The following is a 23234-nucleotide window of genomic DNA, read 5'->3' as shown; positions in this document are numbered from 1 at the left end:
CGATGACTCTGTGCCCTCTCTTATGTTCTTATTGACTGTCACCTTTCTGGTTGCTTGTGAGTGATGGAGGAGGTAGGGACCTACTACCTCCACTAAAAGACAAACAGTCTCGAGGCAGTGTGGTGTAGAGACGCCATTTAACTGGAATGGCTCCACTCGACACACTCTGGATTGGGTCTCCTTTTATCTTCTGTAAAGTCAGGCTTCAGAACAGAGGCCTCCAAATTCCCTTTAGCTCTGAGGGCGGACAAGGAAGATATGATTTGGCTCACAACAGTACAGGGGGAAATACTGATCTTTTTTTTTTTTAAAGACCTACCATTTTTGTAAAGTTGGAATTAATACTTAGACTTAGCAGTAGTTTTGAATCACATCATTCATGAAATATAAAGCCTAGAGTTTAAGTAAGGATAAATATCATCTACTTGACCATCAGTTGGAGAGACAATGGATTATAACAGACGCTAAGGTATGGTGTGGGCATCATAAGAGCCTTGGTTACTTAGATGAGCCCTGTTTTCGGGCTGGGACCAGTCATGCTAATTTCTACAGCTTCATGGCTGGAGTTGTCCCTAAGCCTTGACTTCCTGGAGAGATTCTGGCTGGTGAGGAGAAGGAAGTATCTAACTGTTAAATTGTTTGGGCAACTCTGGTTTCCTTCCCTGTGACAGATTCAAGACTTCTGATTGACAGCGCCTCTTGAATATTCAACAGAAATACTGCCTTGTTTTAATTGGCTCTAATTAGCGACAGGTGACAGCTTTTCCTTTGGAGAAGTTGGTTTGTTTAAAGTAGCTCAGACTTGACGGCAGTCATTCCCTGGTATTTTGCACAGCGTATCTTTGGGGTAAATATGGGGAGGGCTATCCTTGTAAATCAGTTAGGTGGTCAAACATGGTTATTAGATACCTGAAGCCTGAGTTTAGCAGTCTGTTGCGTGGCTACCAAGTATCCCTTACCCATGAGCTTAAATTCCTGGGAATGTAGTAATAATTCAGTGTATTGGCACTTACTTGATTTCTTAGACTGGCAAAACATTCTATCATGATGTCATTTTATAGGTACTAAAATGGTAGAAATATAGTCAGTTTTGGCTAAAGACCAGTTGGCCTTCTTTTTATTTCATTATATGCAGACCATCAATTCCAGACCATCTGAGGATTATCACAGAGCTCCCAGATGGGTCCGACTTAGGAAAGTGCTCCTGTTCTGAATTCTTAGCAATTACAATCTGTATCACTGCTTTGGAATTAATTATGTACAAGCATTCCCCCCAATTATGGCAGGGTTGTAATTGAAAAGTTTGCTTGTACTTTCATTGTTTAGGACTTGGAGTAAGTGGCGGTTGGGTTTCCAGCTGGCCCACAGAAGCTTCTTTACCCTCAAGCGTGTTATTACCCCTACTGCTCCACATTGTTTACAAGGAAAAACGTGTCCTAACTTCCCAGCTGGATGCTGAAACACTGGAAAGAGATCTACCCCATGGAGCTCAGAGAGGTGCTGGGCTGGACATGCCCTCCCATCCCCTACTTTGCCAGGAGACTCTGTCACCCTCAAGAAGACAGGAAAATATCTCCCAAGTATCCCCAAAGCCAAAGCAAACCCCAAACGCTATGGCAGGTGTTCTTCCCAGATGGGTACAGAGTACCTTTCAGAACCAGGACTGCTGCACATAACCAGAGCCCAGCTTAGATGCATATATTAAGCTCTGAATGTTTTATGATTGTCTTCAAAGTTTATGGTCCTTGTGTATGAGAACCACATCTAAGCTCCTCTCTGTGTCCAGCAAAGCATCCAGTTCTTAGCCAAATGTGTTAAGAGGACCTCAATAAACATCCATTGATCCACAATTAGAGCTCCGTGGGAAAGCAACTCAGACAAGCACCCAGTTGGTCAGGCATCACAAGAGCTGGCAATCCCGTCACACCTGAGGAGGGGACTCTGCCATCAAGCACACTGCTCAGGTTCAGGGGAATCGTGAAAGGATGCCCTCAGCCTGCCTTGTCTTTCTGTCCCCAGGCTTTGGGATGAACAACCTTGATGATTTTCCCAAAACTCAGACTTGCTAGTGGCTTTGCTGCTCATTATCTTCTGAGTCAATTCCATTCTGTGCTCACACTAGGTTTTATCTGCTGCCCCCCAATTCTACCTTTGATGTTCTGTGCTATTATATTAAAAAATGTCAGCCTGCCCCTTCAGGCAGCTGTTTTTCTCTCTTCCTCTATTCCTCCATCCCCCATGCCCCTACCCTAGGACAGAGTGGTTTGCTCAAAGCAGGTACTCTTAGACACTTTCTCATGAAACCTGTGTGGAGTTCTTGTCTCCATTTTACACAGGAGTAAATGGAGATGGAGTAGGATTCCACTAATGCATCAATGAACCGACTGCTGACAAGTGGGAATTAGTTTGAACCTAGGCAGACTTTGAAGTCTAGAATTTAATGCCTCCCCATAAGCAGTTGGTGGGCAAAGAACTTGAGCTGATGGGAGCAACATTGAGTTCTATCATCATGCACCCTTAGCCTGGCTTGGTAGCACAAGTTTATAAACCCTGCATCTGGAAGCCTGAGGCAAGAGGGTCTGGAGTTTGAGGCCAGTCTGGATATATAGAGAGATCCTCTTTTAGAAATGTATACTCCCACCAAACTGACCAAATAGACTAAGATACTGCTTTTCCAGAAGGTAAAGGGCAGAACTAAGTGATGATGGTTATAATCTGTATTTTATGCCTGTTGCCCAGCTGCTTGTCAGGTTCATTTGGTTTTAGGAAAAGCCTATATTTTCCCAAGAGCAGAGTGTCCTGATGGGGGCTTCGATCTTGGGGGTGGGGTGGCTACTCGACAATGTTAGGAGACAGCTTCGTTGTCCTTATAGGACAGCATACAATTTCTGGGCTTGTTCTTCAAGCCTAGTGCCTAAGAAATCCTAACCAGGTGCCATGTGAGGTCTCTTTCTTTAGACTCGGGGCACAGAAAGGGCTAGACTTTGCCCCCTAGTGTAACTCTTAGCTACTCTGACAAACTTACCTGCTCTGGCTGCAGAACAACGTTAAAATGGGATCTCAGCTCCAGTTCACTGAGCATGAAGACTCATACCCCACTTGAAGGATTCTGTTATGCATTTGGAGGAATGGCCATTAGCGACTCTGCAGTGAGCACCTTTAAATTGAGTGTTATTTCTAGAAAGATGCTTTCGATTATATGATCCAAACTACAAATAGAAAATAGTAAAAACACAAATGCCCTCGAGTTTTACAGTTCTTCTGTTTTATGCGACATGGTCAGATGTAATGATGCTGTTTAATGAAGTGATCTGATAGCCAAGGGGAGAAAGAGCCTCATGCTCTAACCATCTGTCCCACATAGTCTCGCTCACAAGTCTCTTACAGCTGCTTGAACCCATTTTTCCTTTTTGGAGTCCCAGCCGAAGGGGTTGTCTAGGCAAAGCCACCAAAATAAGCAAGGTGATCTTTCTTCTAGAAGCTCAGATACAAGAAGACTTATGAGAAAATTCAACACCCATGGAGTCCGTGGAAGGAGAACACCACCATCAGATAGATTACACCATTTATGCTGACCTTTATCAGATATTTACTGAAGGGTCTTGAGAGAGAGAGAGAGAGAGAGAGAGAGAGAGAGAGAGAGATGCTGGCTCCAGGAGAATGAGGCACATGACTGAGTATAAGAATCGAGATTAAACGACTCAGTGTTTAGCGCTTCATTTCTCTGTCAACAGAGCTGTTACAGAACCATGTTCCTTCAGACGAGCTGCCGATGGACCTCTCCTAGCACACTCGGAAAGGAAGGATTCTTCGCTGATTTCTAATGTCCTGCAGCTATTTTAGCTGTTACACTGAAGTGCTCTTAGGAATCTCAGGGGAGTCCAGTAGGGCTCAGGAGGAAGCACAGCTTCCCGCAGCTCTGGTCCCCGTGTTTTGTCAGCTCTCATTTAAATGTAAAATCTCACTTTGAGACTCACAAAGAAAAAGCACTCTCATTTATTTGCTCTTGATATTATGAAACGGCAACAGAAATTGGCTTGGCATTTTATACCCCATACTCATGAAGTTAGACTTTCAGGGGGCTGAACACGCTTTAAAAGACTATCCAGATCAAATATTTCTAAAATAACGTCATGAGCTAAGCGAGACTAAAGCATATAATTTTGCACTTTGGTAATTGTTCCTGGTGTTTGTTTTTTGCATTTTTCCCCCTTTGACATAGTATTCAGATGCACTTTTTTAAAAAAATAAATTCTACCAAGAACATTCTCTCCTTTTCCCATTTCTATGTAATTGTGCTAATATACCAGCGAGGGCACTTATACTTTAAATGGCACGCATATATTTAGCAGTATAATTATGCAAATTCTGCCATGTTTATGATTGTGAATGTCCTTTGGGAGCAATTACTTAGCATCCAGTCCTAAATCGATTTTTGAAGCATTCTGGTTCAGAATTCACTTCTCTCTACTCCTCTGCTGTGGGAAGGTGGGTGCACTGCTGTCTATTACCCATGGCTACTACAGTAGATTATGCACCCCATGAATACTGTATTTCCTCCTTCCTCTTTCTTCCTCAAAATGGGGATGGAACCCAGAGCCTTTCACATGCTAAGCAAGGACTCTAATACTGAGCTGTATCCACATTATTTAAGATAGGGTCTCACTATGTAGTGGGGCTGGTCTTGACCTTGAATCCTCCTGTCTTAGACTCTCTGGTATTGGGATTACAGGCGTTTGCCAACATGCCTGGCAAAAGGTACAGGCCCCTTACAAGGCTGAGTCATTTTATAGTGCTGTTGATTTTACAAAATCAACTTAACATCCCTGTTCCTCAGTTTCTGTCTCTGCAACATGGGGTAAGGCAAGTACGTATGTTAGCAGCTGTTCTGACAGTTCTAGCCCATGATACATGGAGGATACTAATTGCAGTGCTCGTTTCAAAGAGGCCCCTGTACATAACAGTTGTGCATGTGTTGTGTTTCAGCTGAGTCATTATTTACGAATGTGTTGCGTCTAGGCTGAATCAGTGAGGACAGGAAAGGTACGTTTCATTAGTAGAGGCTCAAAATGCAGATGTTGTATGTGGCTGTGAAGGTCTGTGGTGCATGTATCAATACATGCGCACTTGTATGGTGTGCATGTTTGTATGAATGAATGTGGATGTGGATGTGTGTGCCTGTATTCTGTGTGTGCTGGTTAGTTTGTTTTTTTGTTGTTGTTGTTTCAACATGACGTAAGCCAGGGTCATCTGGGTAGAGAGGGCTGGAGAGAGGGCTCTGCTATTAAAGGCGAGACTCACAACCAAAAATATAAGAGAAAATGTCTCCATTCTAGTGGCCTGTGTACAAGCCTGTGGGGCATGTTCTGGATTAGTGGTTGATGTGGGACGGCCCAGCCCCTGGTCAGTTCTGTGAGCAGCGCTCCTCCGTGGTCTCTGCTTTATTTTTACCTTCAGGTTCCTGCCTTCAGTGTCTGCTCTGATTTCCTCAGTGATGGACTATGACCTGGGAGTGTAAGAGGAAATAAACCCTTTCCTCCCCACGGGGCTTTTGGTCATGGTGTTTACCACAGAATCTAACTGGGACAGTGTGTACACATGAATGTGTGTGTTTAGAGCATATATGTCTGTGGTATTTTTGTGTGTCTGTATATGTCTATGTGGTATATGTGAACAGGTGCCCCGTGGGGTGCCTGTGCTTATATCTATCTCTGCTGCATATGCATATATGTCTGCAGTGTGCATAAGAGTACGTGCATGTACATATATGTATTTACATGTCTGATATGTGTTATATATGTATGTGCATAGTGTAAGATCTGTGGAAGAATGTGTGTGTACAGTACTAACCTGCCCACAAACACGCAAGCACTCCAGCTGTAGCCTCTGAAGATAAGTTAATTATCAAATCAGGAGTCACCGAGGCAGGATGTTTGGAATAAAATTCTTTTGTAATTTCACATTTGGCGAAGGCGGGAACATGAAAATGTAAAATTACAGCATCACTGTCATCTGTCATAACACAGTGGTGACAATGACACTGTGTCTTAGGTGAGCACTTATCTTTCCTAGTTAATTTTTCTGATATTTTCGATTCTAGATATAACATAACTTGAATGGTATACAAATGTTTTATAACATGTAAAGAAGAAATCTATGGGCTTGTTTTTGAGATTTGAAAAACATGAAGTCATTGAGGTTGGCCTGTCCTTTTACACGAGAGTGAAAAAATCTAACAGGAGCACTGGCGAATGGAGAGGGAGTATCCTTTAAGGCGTTGGTCAGGAAGCCGCACATGGAACCGCAACACATCCTCAAAGGCTGTGGTTTTTGCGGTTGCTTGTTTGCTTGATTGGATTTTTAATCCAGGGTTTCACGGGCTGACTTTGACCTTGCAGCAATCCCCAGACCTCAGTGTCTTGAGCGCTGGGACTACAGAGCGCCCCACCACACCCACTACCAAATCTCTTGACAAATGGGACTAAGTGGCTCTGTGGGCTGAGTACCTATGGCATCTGCATCAATGACACCACACTGTGGGAAGGAGGATGTGGTGGTTTGAAGGAGAAGAGCCCCTATGTGCCTGAATACTGGGTCCTCAGTTGGCAGCACTGTCTGAGGAGTTTAGGAATCCTGTAGGAGGTAGAAAGGGGGTGCTGGGGGATGGGATTTGAGAGTTTATAGACTCGCCCCACTTCCAGCTCTCACACCGCTTCCTGTGTTCAGTTAAAGACGTGATCTCTCAACATCCTGCTCCAGCTTCCTGCTCTAGCCTCCTGCTACCACTTTCCCCCCACCATTAGGAACATCCAGCCCTCTGTAGGCATAAGCTAAAACAAACTCCTTCTTTTATAAGGTGCTTTCAGTCATTGTATTTTACCACAGCATCACAAAAATAACTAATACAGAGGATAACACCTCTGTTGACCAAATGGACCCAGAACCTAGCATGGGAACAGTGGCATGTGATGGTGATAAATCAGGCTTTGGGTTCTCTGCTCCCCTCAAGGCACCCATGGAGTAGTGGTGGAAAGGTAGAGAGAACAGATTCTGGTTCTCAGCCTTCTATCCTTGGAAGTGGATTCTTCTGTAAATCATTTCCTTCACTAACTCTTTGTGCTTCTAATTCTCATCCTCCTGATGACACTCCATTTCCCGTCCTGCACCTCACAGACCATTTCAGAGGACGCATCTGTCACCATATCTGCTGAGTGAGTGTGCTCAGCACTAGCTCTGAGCGCCACCATTTTTAGTTCTACGTTCTCAAGCCAGTCAGCCAGTCTCTGTTTTACCAGTGGTGAGAGTCAGATTTTTGTTCTTGCATTAATAACTCCAAAACGTTCAGGCTCATTCCTGTTCCAGTCTCCTGAAATCTCAGTGCTGTGAGATTCTTTATGACTGAACAAATAGGGACGGCCTCACTTGATCAAATTCTGCTCGAGGCAACAGGGCTTTGGACTGATTTGAGTGTGAAAACAGTAAGTGAAGAAGACAAGTCTGGACTTCTCATAGGGTTATATAATCACGTGCAATGGAACCATTTTTAGTGAGGAATGGAAGTTCTAAGCAGCTTCCGAGCAACTTAGTATCTGATTCTTGTATTTATTCTTTTGGAACCTATGTGAAACAGATAAGTTGCCCTTTTTGCTTCAATTTCTCTGCTAAACTTTATGACTATAATTGTTTTTATTCAGTTTAATAAATTCAGGCTAGGGAACTTTCTCCTATGAAAATTTGCTTTTCAATGATCACTTTACAGATTTTGGAGGGTTTTCAAGATACATTCAGGGTATAAAATTTGAATACTGGCATATACACATACCACACACACACACACACACACACACACACACACACACACACGCACACTTGAATACCCAGAGTGTTTTATTCACTAGAAAACTCTTCCCATTCCAGTTCCACTCCTGAACGAGTATTAAATCCAAACAGTCCATGCTCATGCAAACTCATTCTTTGCATTTTTCCAAAACTAGATGAGAAAATGAAATTGCATTCTATAGGTGGAACATGAATGGCTGTGACCAACAGTTAAACCACTATTCATTTTCTGTGACAGACAATTGTTATGATCCTCCATCCATTGTCTGCACAGTTTCTGTTAATCAACATTTTCTTCCCAATAATAACAATGCTGTGAGGACCAGGGTCTAGGGATGAGAAGGGCTGGTAGTCTTTGTGGTACCTCTTTCTCCTTTCACATGGTCACTAGTGGGCCTCAATGACCTGACCCCGCTCATTCAGGAACTCTGCAGGGAAGGGCCAGTTCCTCTGAGGCTCAGAATTTTGTTCCCTACTTGGGATCTCATAAGGGGTTTTCAGCAACACACAGGCACAGACCACCCTCGGCCACCCCTATGCCTTACCTGGTTTCTCTGTCTTTGGGGATCGTAGCAGTGCTGTAAGCAAAAACTTGTTTCTCAACTAGAGGAGGCCCCAGGTCTACAAGGCCGGATAATCCTGGAGTGTTCCGTGGCTTTTCGATATACACCAGGGTGCCGGGCTCCTTTTTGAAGGACTGGCGACTGGGTGAGGCCCGGTCTGGCTGCAAGGTGTGAGGGGCTCCGTGTGCGTTAAGATGAGGGTGCATGTCTATCATTCTCAGGTCACCCACCCGGTGCGGAGAGGCTGGGGGCGTTTTGGAGCCCAAGGTAGGCAAATGGCTGTCGGGGTATTTCCTTGACTTCTGTCTGTATAATGACTGCTCCATATGCATTTCTGCTTGCAAGGAAGGGTTACAGTAAGCACTTGCTGACCGGATCGCAGTGCGGTGATATGCAATGACATGATCTGGGACATCCAGTGGGTGGCCACCATGGGACGAGGCTATGCTCATGCGTCCCTCATGATAGAGGTAAGGGTCAGCATAGAAACCCTCATTTCTGAACATAACTAGGTTTTTGCTGCTCATGTCTTCGTCGGGCTTGACATCTCTTCTTTCCAAAATGGCGCTCGGGCTTGGGGAGATGGATCTGGAGACTGGCAGGCTAGAGAGTCTGTCCCTGGGGATGGTGGCGTTGCCAGGAATAGCCATGGGACGGCTGCCTCCGTAAGGAATTCTGGATGGGGAGGGAGGCAAGGAATGGGGCACTGGAGTGGATGGTGGGGAGTTTGGAATTGCATGTGGTGTGTGAGCCGTGGATCCAGGTCTGGGGGCTACAAGGCCATCTCCTCTTGCATAAACAATTTCTCTCTGCATCTGGAAATAAAGCAAGGAATCAAAAAATATACTTAGATAATCATGTTTTTGGAGGATTCTCAATGTGACAAGGTGAATTCCTTCATACCAGACACTCACACCAAATGAATGGAACCCGAGTATTTGTCCCCTCATTGGCAAAAGGGGCTTTACAGGTGCAACCAAGTAATGGACCCTAAGGGGACAGGCATTATCCAGATGTGCTCAATGCAATCAAAAAGGTTTTATGTAGACAACAGGGAAACAAGGAAGTCAGGCTTGTTGAGGGGCAGGGGAGCTGCAATGGTAGAAGCAATCAAGGACGGAAAGGCTAGAAGGTGCTATGCTGCTGACTTGGGAGGTAAAGGGGAGCCAGGAGCCAAGGATTGCAACTGCACAAGACCAGGAAATGCATTCTTCCTCAGAGCACCAACCAAAGCATGGTCCTGCCTACAGGTTGCTACTGGACCATGAAACTCATGTTAGAGAACCAACCCAACCTCTATACAAGAATAAATTCATGGCTTTTAAAGCCTAAAAGATTTTGTTTGCTTGTTTTGTAGTGTTGGAGTTCAAATCCATAGCTTCCATCGCTTAGGCAAACACTTCACCACTGTACCCCATCCCACAACTCCAAGACTCTAGTAATTTGTTGTAGCAACCTCAAAAAACTGACATATACCCAGCAACAACAACATAGTGCCATGGTCTAAATATTGAGGCCACAGCTTCTTACAGCCACTTAATAAATGGAAGGCTAATGTATACATGGTTCTAAAATTATGTTTTCCAAAACCTGTGTTGGGTACATTTTCCTACAGTTAGCCCTGGCAAATAACTAATAAATACTTTCCTACTTTTCCAAGCTAATGCTATGTAGGACATGGCTAGAAAGATGAAGTGGATCCCTGAGAGAAGTATGAATGAGGTTCAATTCACTCATCACTTCTTTATTTGAGCCTATGTAAAGACAGCTCAACCATTAGGGGAAGAAAGGGGTTAACAGGGAGAGGATAGGTAAACTCATTGTGGAAGAGATGGCATCTGAAGCATGGTGGGGACACAGTGGAAAGTCCTAATGGCACAGCCTCTGTGCCCCCATAAGGTGGTGATGGGTGATGGGACATCACTTGAGGAGTGATGGGACTGGGTAGCAGGCTACTAGAAGCTGGAGCTTTGGGCTAGGTAGCTTAGATATTCAGGCTGTTACATCACATGGTCCAGAAGAGGGAAGGATGCCCATGGCTCTTTGACAAATGCATCTTCAAAGAGAAACAGAGATAGGAGAATCAAGTTAATGAGGAAAGGGGAGAAATGAATTTGTACTTTGCAGTCACACTATTGTGTTTCGCAAGGCTAGAATAAAAAATTACAAATAAATCCAGGCTATGATCATTTGATACACTGGTGATTTGGTCAAGGCCCCAGAGGGAAATGCCCATTGAGATTCTCCCTTGTCCATGAGGGAGAGGGAAAGGAAACCACAGTCCCTTATCCTGACTTCCAAGAGATGACAGAAGGGTGTCTGGAGTTGGAAAGTTTCTCTGGTCCTGCCAGGCCCCTGTAGTCTTGTGACCTTCTTATAAAATAACCACTCAGAAGCTTATATTAATTATAACTCCTTGGCCATTAGCTCAGGCTTATTACTGACTAGCTCTTACACTTAAATTAACCCATAATTCTTATCTATGTTTAGCCACGTGGCTTGGTACCTTTTCTCAGTTCTGCCTGGTCATCTTGCCTCCTCTGTGTCTGGCTGGCGACTCCTGACTCAGCCCTTCCTCTTCTCAGAATTCTCCTTGTCTGCTTGCCCCACCTATATTTCCTGCCTGGCTACTGCCCAATCAGCATTTTATTTGTCAACGAATCAGGGCAATACATATTCACAGCATACAGACTGACATCCCACAGTAGGTGTCAATGGTTGGAGGGTAGCTGTGATAGGGTCATGGGAGAGAGAGGTGGCTTAAATAAGGAGGAACCAGAATGTGCACCTGAAGGACCCATGGTGGGAGGAGGGTAGGTTGAACAGGAAACAGAGTCCAGGCCTTGAATAAAAGAAACTGATCCATCACCACATAAATTTGTTTAGGGAACAACCTTTATTAAGACCTTCCTAAGAGCCAGGCATTGGGATACAGCTCCAAACAAGCTTTCTGGTTCCTCCCACTGAGAAGGTGAGTACTTTCCCACATCTCCTCCGTGGGAATCCAGAGCAAGAGCCAATCAGTCTTCCACAGCTTCTTATCTTATGCTTGGCATCCAATGGTGCAGAATCCTTGATAGGATCAGAGACTTCTATGTATTATAGTGGATTTTACATAAACAGTGACCAATTAAAAATGTGAAATAGTTACAGATAGTCAACAACTCAATGGAATGCTTTGAGGCTGTATCCTAAGCGATCACTGAATTGGCCTCTTGACTCCCTAAGGACCTGGGTGATTCTGGAGACCCCAGAGGGAACAGGTTCCTGACTTCCAATCATAGTTTATCTCACTACCCTCTTCAACACACACATGGAGTTCACGTCCCTCCAAGGTAATCTGTTCTCCCTCTTCCAAATCCGACTGTGGTATTTTCAAACTCTCTCTAGTGTCCTTACCTTTATGTCCCATACCTTATCCTGGATTCCAAGTGTCCCAATGTTCCTGCCATATGAGACTGCTTTCTGCTCAACTGACACATGTATAATTCAGGTGTGCAGTTCAGTAGCCCAGAAGGACCCCACCCAAAGTGTGGGGCAGTATACCTGATTAATTCTCCAGAATGGTTGAAACAACCATGGAATGAGATGTTTGCAAAACTAACACAAATCCTTACAAACACCTTTCCCATTTTCTTGCATAATTCAGGGCTTAATAAAAAAAGATATTCTTTATAGGTCATAAAACCTGAGAGGGGCTAGCTCAGCTGGCAATGAGTATCTGACCAAATGCCCTAAACAATCATAATACACAATACAATAACCAACCTCTTCTCTCCCCCCATAAAAAAAAAAAATTCAAGATAAACTCACTACATCGCATTGATTCAAAAAGGCCACTATGTGAAGTACATCACACATTGCCCAAGACAAATGGACACACTGAAAGTTCTGTTGCATTATTGTTAGGAATTACAAAGGTAAACAAGATGAAAAATGTCTAGAAGCCACTTGGGACCAGCAACTGCTTTAACCAGGGCCGTCTCTGTTTTCCTGGCTTTCTTATCTATCTCTAGGTAACATCTAGATTTTGGGGTTCCCAGCCCAGCTGGTGATGGTAGAAATATCCAATTTTCTTTTAAGAGAGTTAAAAGTGTGAGCAAGATTCTGAACAGTAGAGAACTGTTAAGATAAATAAATAATATTGATGAAAGGAAAATGTAAAATTAAGTTTAATTAATGAAAATATAGACATGTATTTTTTAACACAGTAGAGGCATTTGAATAGGAATTTTAAAATGTTTTGTGATATGAAAAGACATAGTTAAGAGTTATATTTTATAAGTGTCTTTTAAAGTGAAATACCAAAAGACTCATTAAAAAAAAAATCTTTAGAGTTTCTGGTGGCACGAATGGATATATTCTGAATAAATCAGTTAAGAACAATTCTGATACATTGTGTTGTGCATTCATGTGAAGAATGCGGGTGTCAGTCAAAATACCGAATAGTCAATGCCTGTCTTGGTCAAGGGCTAATCAATACAGAACCTCCACGAGTGAGGATGGATCTCCTAGCTCTAGCCATCAGCATCACATACTTGCTGACCATGCTGGGTATCATCCCTGACCTTTCCACTTCAAAATAATCTTGCCATGGTCCAATGGGGCCACTGAATGAACCACTGAGTTAGCCACCAACATTCAATTATGACAGAACAGTTAATCTGAGGTTGAATGTCTCCATCAATACTAGTGGCATAGTCAAAGCCTCTGGCAAAATGTCCATGTTGTTTTGCCAGGCTGTGTCTGATTTTCCAAGACTGAGCTTTAAAAAGCACCCTGATCATTTCACCTCCTGCTCTAAATAGAGCCCCAGGAGAGGATGACATGATAATCCCATTAAGCTGTGGGAAAACATGGCTTTCAGATCTACATGAGATGACTCCAGTTCATACAGTAAATGCCTGAGTCCAGCTGACGGCAGCTCACCCAGGATCTTGTAGTAGAACTGAGAGATGAGGAAGGAACCTCATGCTGATTTTTAAAAAAGAGACTTTACTGACTTCACAAGATACTTGTTTGACTGGCTGTGGGGCAGATAAGTGTTATAGTTTGCCATTTAGAACAACCTTTGGCACTCAAGCTAGTGCCTTTCTATGGCTTTAATGTCCTAGTTTTAGGCGTCTACAGTCTGACTTGGTTGTGGTTTTTAAGTTTTTGACTGTCTTGCTGACAAAGACTTGACATTAAATATGAACGAGCTTTTCTTACACAAATGCCCACAGTCAGGTCTAGGAGAAGATTAGACCTACTTTACAAGGTAAGAGAGGAAGACACACATGCACGCAGGACTGCAGTGGTTTCCCACACACCCTGATGGCCCTTCAGCACCTCATTCCTCTCGGCAAGTGAAAAGTAGCTACGCCCATCACTGAAGCTTTCTCTACAGGGAATTTAACATCCACAACTGTATGTCAACTGCAGAATTTCATTTACAGAAATAAAAAGAGGGCCTGCATACATCTTTCTACTCCCTTATCAGAATTCAAGTCAAGTATTTATTTGTCTGCACAGGCTGGGGCACAGAAATGTCCAACCATCCAGCAATGCAGGAAGCAGGGCTATTCTTCCTCACTCATGGCTTAGTATGGTACTTTCCTCTCTCTACTATTACCCAAATCCCTACTGTGTCTTGGTTGTTGGAGTCCTTCTGGGTCTGGTAAACAGGGAGGTGTTTTACACAGTCTCATCACCAAGGTGCCCTGAGTAGCATGTTGCTGTTCTTTCTCACAGCACCCAGTTCAAGAATCCACCCCATTCTTCCATCAACCAGAAAATACTAAGGGTCAGTTCAAATTATGTTTGAGTTAGGCGGCGATACACAGAGCTGGATTTCATTTATCTAAGTATTCTAAGACAAGGCAAGTATCACTCAGTTGGAAGTTTCTTGAAAGTAAGACAAGAAGGAACATCTTTAAACGTTTCTGGAAAAGAAAATCTAGCATAAGAAAAATGTTCACTTACCATCTTTTGCGGAAATGTTCACATAATCATGTCTCTTTCTGAAGCATTTACAACACACATAGATACACTTTGTGGGGAGGGAATATTATGTTCAGCTTACTCTATTTCAAGCCCCACCCTTCCGAGTCTAGAATCTGTACGTGGCCTCCTCCATCAGACCACATAACAAAGTAACCAGAGAAAATAGAAAAGCGTCCTTAGAAATGTTTTCATCCTCAAAGAATAAAAGCCACTTACTTTTGTATGAGGGAACCACCTGTGTAACTGACGCCGTGAAAAAGCCCATTGGCTCCGTGCCGGGCTATGCTACTCCTTTGTTTGAGATCCTCATCTGAATCCTCAGGCCCTCACTTGGGTAATCCAGACAACTATTTTCTCTTCAGAGTCCAAGCCACCACAAGGGCGCTCAGGTCCTAAAATGCTCCCCAGTGAAGACCAGTTTGTTTTGCCTGTTCTTCAGAGCGGAGCTGCCACAGGCATGGATAAAAAGTAGCTCTCCCCATGATAAGCCAATTCTCCTCCCCTTGGAAATTAGTCACTGAATAACCTCAGCTCACATCCAACCACAGGCTACTGTGTGGGTGACTCAATCCTTCAACAATTGCTTACAGGGAAACACAGAGCAAGGAAGGCAGGAGATCAACACTGAGAGCCCTGAGTAAACGGGTTAACCATAAAAGCAACATTACCAAACAGAATCGACATAGGGCAAAGATGATCCCTAGAGCAGACCAAGAGCCAACCACTAAGAAGCAAAGCCAGCAGAGAACCGGGATAGTTACCCCCAGGACCACCTCTTGTACCAGTTTCCTGTTATGGGTGCTGGAAAAAAAGAAAGAAAAGAAAGAAAGAAAGAAAGAAAGAAAGAAAGAAAGAAAGAAAGAAAGAAAGAAAGAAAGAAAGAAAAGAAAGAAAGAAGGAAAGGAAGGAAGGAAGGAAGGAAGGAAGGAAGGAAGGAAGGAAGAAAGAAAAGGAAAATGATCTGGCTCAGCCCACAATTTCGATTTTTCTGCTAGACTTTTGAAGTCTCGTTATTGGCAAGTAAAGGAAACACCTCTTCCCTAAGTTTGTGGTACCTGAGGGAAAACAAGAGGGAGGGAAAAGAGGCTGTCTACTAATTAACCAGCCAGTTTAACCAGGCTGAGCTATCAGCGCTCTGCAGCATGGGGCCGGCAATGGCTATAGTTCTGGAAAACCCAGCTGAAATGCTGAGGGCAAAGAGAAGGCCAGACGCAGCTGCTGAAAGAAGAGATCTGAGAAAGGCAAGCAGCTCCTGGCAGCCCCACCCTTGGCAACACGGAAGAGAAAGCCAGAGGTTCTCCAGAGGCATCCCCTGGGGAAGAGACTGTGGAGCCTGCTCTTCCAGGGAGATAGGAACAAGAAGGGGTATGTGTGTCCACCAGAAGTGGCTCACTGGAGGACAGGTGTCAACACCTGGCTCACAAAAGGTGAGTGAGGCAAAAGCCAAGGCTTCCCTTGGCTCACAGAAGCACTGTGTAGTCACTCCCGCCCTGTTCTCTGAGCCCTGAGGGACAATACAACACCCAGCTGGGAATCCTGAAACAAGAAACCTCCGACACTGGGCTGGCTTTAAGCCACACCCCGCTACCACACTCATGGCTGCCTGCGCATTTTTAAAAACATTTTCAGGCTGTCAGAGGTTGTTCTTGCTGACCAAAAGAATTCCGTGACGTCTCTGAAGTCCAAATGCAGTCAGCGTTGCGAACTCACCAAAGGAACTCTTTACTACCCCAAATCACTCGTGGTTATTAAGGGAGGGGAAAATGGTGCCCACGACACCACCACCCTCCTAAGATGTCCCATTAGAAACAATATTTTGATGAAGTGGTTGTAACAGATGCCACCTAAGAGGTTGGGAAAGGGGAGAAGGGATTTGAAAACCCATGTTTTGATTTTTTAATCTAATCAGCAAGGATTTGTTATTTCTCACCGGGCTACGGGAAGCACACGCTCTTAGCTCCCAGGCATCTGGCATACATTTGGCAGGTTTTGTTGGGTCACAGAAGGGCTTTCCAGGAAGGGGAACATAGAGGTTGGCCTTCATTGTCTGTGGAAGCCACAACCAGCCCCATGGCACCTCCAATGTCTTTGTTTCATGGCATAGGGCACTGCATGGCTCTCTGAGTGATTGCCCTGGTGTCTTAATGTGTAGGGCCGCTTTTTCTGAAGGGCTGTACGCAGAGTGACAAGGACATGCCATTCCCACCCCAAAACAGAAGCAACAAACCCTCAGTGCTCTCTAGTGGAGCGCATCATGTCATAATCAACATATTATTTCATGATAGCCACCTTAAAAGGTGGTGGCTTCTGTTGACCCCACTACCATGTGGGAGGCAGTCTGGCTTACCTCTCCCATCACTTCCTTCCTGCTACTTCAGAACCATTTCCTTTCACTTTCAGAGTGCTGCAGGGCACTCCACACAGTGCATGCATGGCTTCATCATTACCGGGGCAGTAATTCACTGTCAAGGGTTTGAAAGGCAGCCCAGTACTGTGGTGAATCAGGGTGAGTTAAATGCTCTGCAGTAAGCAGGAAGCTGATCCCAGAGAGGAGAGAAGGGTTTACTATCCAAGGCTTCAAAAGAGAAGTGGCTAATGAACCATACACTTCCGGGGGAAAAAATGTCCTGGTGCTGTACATAGAGCCATTGAGTGGCTCATAGTCTTCAGAGGGCCTCTTAGCTCCTTCTCACTAGCCCAAGTCCAGCCAACTGCTGGCATCTCCTAGTCTAGTTTGATCATCAGGTTGTTCTCAGTCTTGTCTACACTTCCATAAACAGCCTTTGTAAGATGGTTGTTCACTTCCCATCTCCTTCTGCTGGACTAAGTAAGGCTGCAGAAGAGGAAGCAATTTCTTTCTTTCAGGTTAGCATTGAGAAAGGCCTTGCTGGGCGGTAGTGGCGCATGGCTTTAATCCCAGCACTCGGGAGGCAGAGGCAGGCAGATCTCTGTGAGTTCGAGGCCAGCCTGGGCTACCAAGTGAGTTCCAGGAAAGGCGCAAAGCTACACAGAGAAACCCTGTCTCGAAAAACCAAAAAAAAAAAAAAAAAAAAAAGGCCTTGCCAGGAAATATCCAGTACTACCTCAGTAGGAGACCATGTTTATCCTCTAGGAAGGCCAATAGCATTATAAGATTTTACTCCTAACTCTTCTTTCTCCTTCATTATCAATTTAAAGAATACACATGTAAAGAGAAACTCCAATGTGTCTATAGACATAAACGTGGTATCAGGAAAGGAAATTATTGTTATACTGGAACTATTTCAAACTCATCTTGTTTATATTAAAATTGCAAGGATGGTCATTTGTAAGGTCTTATTAATCTATTAATGTCTCATTTGCTCATAAATGGACTGTCTCCCAGACATGAGACAGACAGGCTGTTGCCAAAATTATTGGATTCTCAGTAAAGAGATGATCCAGTCAGCGGTTAGTTTATGCCTATATTTAACGTGAGTGTTATTCCCGGAAATAGTTTGACATGAAGAACTCTAGTTGGACTCCACACCAACTGATCTGGAGGACCGGCCCTGTGCCTAACCGTGATGAAAGATGCTTGGGCTGGGGCAGAATAGAGAAGCAATGTTAAGTATATCATCTAACTTCCAAGGCACAACCAGTGAGAGGGCAGAGCTGCAGGGTAGGTAAAGAAAAACTCCCCTCCCATGGATACTTGATCTTCCTTCCACGGGGCTACTCCCCGTGTTATCGTGGGCCAAGGACAACTCCTTCTGTATCTGCAGTGGCCACAGTTAGTCAAATCATATCTTCGTACAAACATTTGCAACAGATGGAACAAACAACTCCCTCTCCGCTCTGCACATCCACCCAAACTTCTGCATGGACAAAGTTCTTTTGTGCTCGGATTCCCTTTAGAACTTCTAGATTTGCTGCTGTTATATTACCGAGATGCTCAACTCAGTGGCTTACACTATTTCCTTTGAGGGACAGCTATTGAAATGCCTATTTAATTATTAACACATACTTTAAACGTATAATATATTGCATTATCAAGTTATAATGCCTCTTATTGTGAAAGGAATTTAAATGCGCCCACGAGCAAATACATATGATAATCATTTAGTAGTTTTGTACTATACAAGTGCTTTCAGCTATTACTTTATTTTATGGACTCCAGAACCCAGTGAGATACATAAGGCAAATACTACTGTTTTTGAATGGTTAGGGAATGGCATGTAGGAAGTTAAGAACCTTGTTCAACATCATGTAGCAAGTACAATACATGTAGTAGCTAGTAGTACCTTAGTCATATTCATCTGTAGGAGATAAGTTCTAACACATAACTAGACGCTTAAAACTGCAGATAGTACAGAATATTGTATATACTACATTGTCCCTTCCTTACACATTCCCCAAAGAGATCAACAACAATAACATATTTGGGATAATTATAACAACAAATTATATTAAAAGTTACTTACAACTTATAAAATATTTGTTGAATTTCTTTTTTTAAAGATTAGTTATTTATGTATATGAGTGCTTTGTCCTCATGCACACCAGGAGGAATCTGATTCCATTACAGATGGTTGTGAGCCACCCCGTGGTTGCTGGGAATTGAACTCAAGACCTCTGGAAGAGCAGCCAAGTGTTCTTAAATGCTAAGCCAGCCCCTATTTGTTGAATTTCTATTGATTTAGTTTTAGAAAAACTAAAGTTGACCTTTGGGAGCTGAAATCATGGGAAGAGAAACTGAACACAAATATTATACATGGATGTGTGTGTGTGTGTGTGTGTGTGTGTGTGTGTGTGTGTACACAGATGCCAGATCACTTATGCACTAAAATACCTGGGGTTTATCTGATTAAAATCTGAGCACCATGACTCCAGTTATGTTAATGGGGGCCATATATCTCAAAAATGCATTAACCAGTGATAGAGACACAGGCCCCTTCTGTTGACCCTATGTCCAGCCTTACTTTCAATACAGAAACTGACCATGTTCTGACTGAAGAAACTTAGATCCCATAGCAAATAGCTTTAGGATGATTACAACAGTGTGAGAATTAAGACGTGCATATTTTGGCTTGATGACATAGCAAGTCTAAACTTACCAAATGAGTTCATAACGATTTATATAGAATTGTAATCACTACAACTGTAGATTAGAGAGACAGAGTTTTCAGGGCCCATTAGAGAAAAATGATGGTAGATGTATGGATGAATGATAGAACTTGGAAACCAAATGGTCACTTAGCAGCCCCTCCTCTTATCCTCGGGGGACACATGCTGGTCCCATTACAGCTTTAACAGAACAAACAACGTAAGGTGAGCTGCACTGTAGGGCTCATTTTAAACAGTCTGCTGTGGGTGATGATGGCTTTGCTGAGCCATCGTTTTTTATCCATAACTGAACACTGGCTAATGTGTCAGGAGAAGAAAGGAGTGTAAAAGAGTCAAGTCCCAGGGGATGACACCGCAGGACAATATTTTACAAGTCACCAAATCCAAACTCTCAGCAAATAAATGTGAAACGACAGTGGGGTTTCACGTCAGAACAGCCCTTGTGGCAATTTACCTTTGATTCAGAAGGTTTTTCTGTTCTGCTCTTAAAAGTAGCTTCCAGTGTCAGACACTTCAATGGGCATCCAAGGTAGGAGGATGCTTCTGGGTAAGACTGGCAATAGATGCTGTGTTCTATGGGCATCCAAGGTAGGAGGATGCTTCTGGGTAAGACTGGCAATAGATGCTGTGTTCTATGGGCATCCAAGGTAGGAGGATGCTTCTGGGTAAGACTGGCAATAGATGCTGTGTCACACCTGAAAAAGTGGCACTTTCTCAGTTCTTTCAGAGACATTCCAACTTTATACCTGTAAAGGATATGCCCTTGAAACCCCATCTGTGTTCCTGGGTTTTAGTTGGAGTCTGAGACAAAGAATACAAAAACACCTGCAAGTATTTGGACCAGATTATTATTCTTGAATGACCTCCAAATGTGGCTCTCAAAAATCAGTGCAGACAGGCTGGCAAGATGTCTCAGTAGGTAGAAACACTTGGCTCATGAGCCTGATAACCTGATTTCAGTCCCCAGAGTTCACAGTAGAAGGAGAGAGCCAACTTTCAGGAGTTATCTACCCATGGGCCATGGCATGCAAATGTCTCTATGCACAATACACCAATAATAATAATAATAATAATAATAATAATAATAATAATAATAATAATAATTTTTAAAAATAAAACCATCAGTGTAGAAGGATGGAGGGCAACCAACACCACTCTTGAGTGAATCACTGAATCAACACTCCAGTTCAGGACTTAGCATGAGTTTCTTAATCTTTAAATAGGTCTTCCTATAATACCTACTCCAAAAATATGATTCTGTGAATTCATGGAGAGTTTATTGAGTAGCTACTATCTGTGATAAATCCAGGTTTACAACTGATGAGGGAGAAGGGATCTGTTAAGACATAGCCCTCACTGGGCATAGTGGCACAAGTCTTTGATCCCAATACTCAGGAGGCAGAGTCAGGCAGATCTCTGTGAGTTCAAGGAGAGCCTGCCTGGTCTACATGAGTTCTAGGACAGCCAGAGCCATATAGTGAGATCCTGTCAGAAAAAAAAAAACAAATCAAAATCAAAACAAAACAAACAGTACATAATCCCCAATCTTTGAGGAAGGCACAGTTTAGAAGAGAAAGTGAAGCATGCGCATATGTGTGCCAAAGAGGATCCAGAAAGAACCACTTAAATGAGGGCACTAGACAACCCAGGACCGGAAGAATGAGAGCTTTCTGAACGTAAGCTGTGGGTGGCAATCACAATCACAACCGGCCATGACTTATCTAGTAGTAAAAACTTAAACATGTTCAATGACATTTGCCACAAGTTGGACATGGAAAAGGAAAGGAATGTTTTTCTAGATTTCCTCTTATTAATTGCTTTCCAGACTTATCTCATGGAATCCCTAATTATTCTTATCATGTAACCACCACATCCATTTTCCAGATGAACAAACTGACCCAGAACTTCAAGTGGCTCATCCAAAGGCAAAGGCCAGGCCCAGAATCTAGAATATGCCAGAGGAATCTTGCAGTACAAAATCTAGAGATCAGTGTTTGGGTCTGACCTTAGAAAGGTCTGAGATTGAGTGTTATTTTGGTGCAAAATCAAGTGCAGAGATATCTGAACAAAGGCATTTCTGCTGCTTGTTCCAGAAGAGAGGGGTCAAACAAACCAACTGTATTCACATTCTCTAAAACCGTAGGGGCAAGTCTTCCAAACAAAGACTCCAGGAGATCCGTGAACCCCACAAAAGTGCTCCATTTCAAAGGCATACCTTTGTGTTTGCAGTTCAAATATCAAGTTAGCCAGCCAATGAGCATGGCTCAGAAATCTGAGCCAGTTAGCAAAACCACTGCCTTGCCTTATTTGGATAAATAACAGCCTCAAAGACAACCAGTTTGGGAGTCATGCATGCCCTGAGGCTGAGCTTGGCAGCATCTCTGCCCATGCCTTGCCCAGCCCTGTTCTGCCCTGCCCTGCTCCAGCAGATGGAGGAGTTGAACCAGCTATCATCCTCCCTTTGCCACCAGGCTGATCCAGAAAGAAAAAGTCTCCACCTCAATCACTAGACCTGCTTCTCCAAGTTCCAAGAACATACACCAGAACACTCTTACGTGAAGCTCTGAATTCTGGAAACCAAGGAAGTCATAAGAAACCAAATGGTTAGTTAGCAGCTCAGAGACTTCCTGGAGAGACATCATGCTCCATGTGACAAAATGGTCACACCATGGAAGGGGGGTGACAATGTCGAGTTGCTCTTGCCAATGTTGTGCTCTAAAAAGAGAGACTCTCAGTCTCACATGTTGTAACCCACATGAAGAAAAGGTGCTGGGATCTATGAAGCACTTTTCAAAGTCCCACACTGGCACCAAGAGCTTGTGCGTTCACTTTAAGATAAACTGCAGCTTGAACCAAAACAACTTACTTTCTCCCACTGCTCAACCCAACATTCAGTCTCTCCCTCTTTTCAGGGGTATATGTGTGTGTGTGTGTGTGTGTGTGTGTGTGTGTGTATGTGTGTGTGTGTGTGTGTGTGTGTGTGTGTGTGTTTGTGTGTATGTTCTTTACTTTCTTTCCTTTCCTTAAAAACAACATTGGGCAAAATTTCTCCCAGGAAGGATAGGAAGATATAAGTCAACAAAAAGATGGAGTTTCTTAAAATCAGGATACTGAGATATTGGCTCCATGCTGATGGCCTCTGCTCTGGTATACTGACATATACAATTAACTCCCTATCCCCCTTCCAAATTTTAAAAGGGTTTAATCAACCTTAGCAATTGTAGCCCCTCCCCATCATGGTGTTCAAGGAAGGAAGTGGAGTGTGGTAGAACCACAGAGTTATGGCTAAGCAGGCTAGATTTCCCCAGGAATCTCTTATCCATCATGGCTTCCCAAACTTCACCGTGGCCCTGGCAGAGTTTCCCCAAGTCTTTAATTGCACAGCTATGTTATTCCAGAAATGCCTCCTGTGCTTACCCTTCTTGGGCCATGAATAGGAAATGAACTAAATCATTACATTATCTGAGGTATAGAAATGCATTCAAAAACTTGCATTATTTTTAATGTCACCAACAAATATTCATGGGCTCCTAGTGAATTGTGAAGCAAGACACAGTGTATAAAATGGATAATATTCACTTGAATGTATTCATGGGAAAACAATATCTTCTCTTGGTGAAACAGAAAAACTCATGAATGAATGAATGAATGAATGGCAATTCAGAATGCAGGCAATGTATACAGTGGATTAATCCATTGGCAGGTTTAAATCTAACGGCATTCGTGGAAGGGGTGGATTTTTTCAGAGGTGCCGTAGTTTTG

The 23234-nt window shown here is 43.4% G+C and overlaps 1 protein-coding gene across 13 annotated transcripts in view; it reads right to left on the bottom strand.

Annotated features, from left to right (window-relative positions):
* Nucleotides 1-23234, bottom strand: part of Kiaa1217 (KIAA1217 ortholog) — a 496947-nt gene that overhangs the window by 51064 nt on the left and 422649 nt on the right. For all 13 annotated transcript variants that reach the window (XM_036187450.1, XM_036187445.1, XM_036187452.1 and 10 more), the window contains one exon: nucleotides 8385-9217. In XM_036187450.1, the coding sequence (XP_036043343.1) occupies nucleotides 8385-9217 (833 nt within the window). The remainder of the gene's footprint in view (nucleotides 1-8384; nucleotides 9218-23234) is intronic.

Source organism: Onychomys torridus, chromosome 5 (genome assembly GCF_903995425.1).
Source record: "Onychomys torridus chromosome 5, mOncTor1.1, whole genome shotgun sequence".
NCBI lineage: Eukaryota > Metazoa > Chordata > Mammalia > Rodentia > Cricetidae > Onychomys > Onychomys torridus.
Note: the sequence above shows the minus strand (reverse complement) of the source record. Positions and strands in the feature narration are given on the sequence as shown.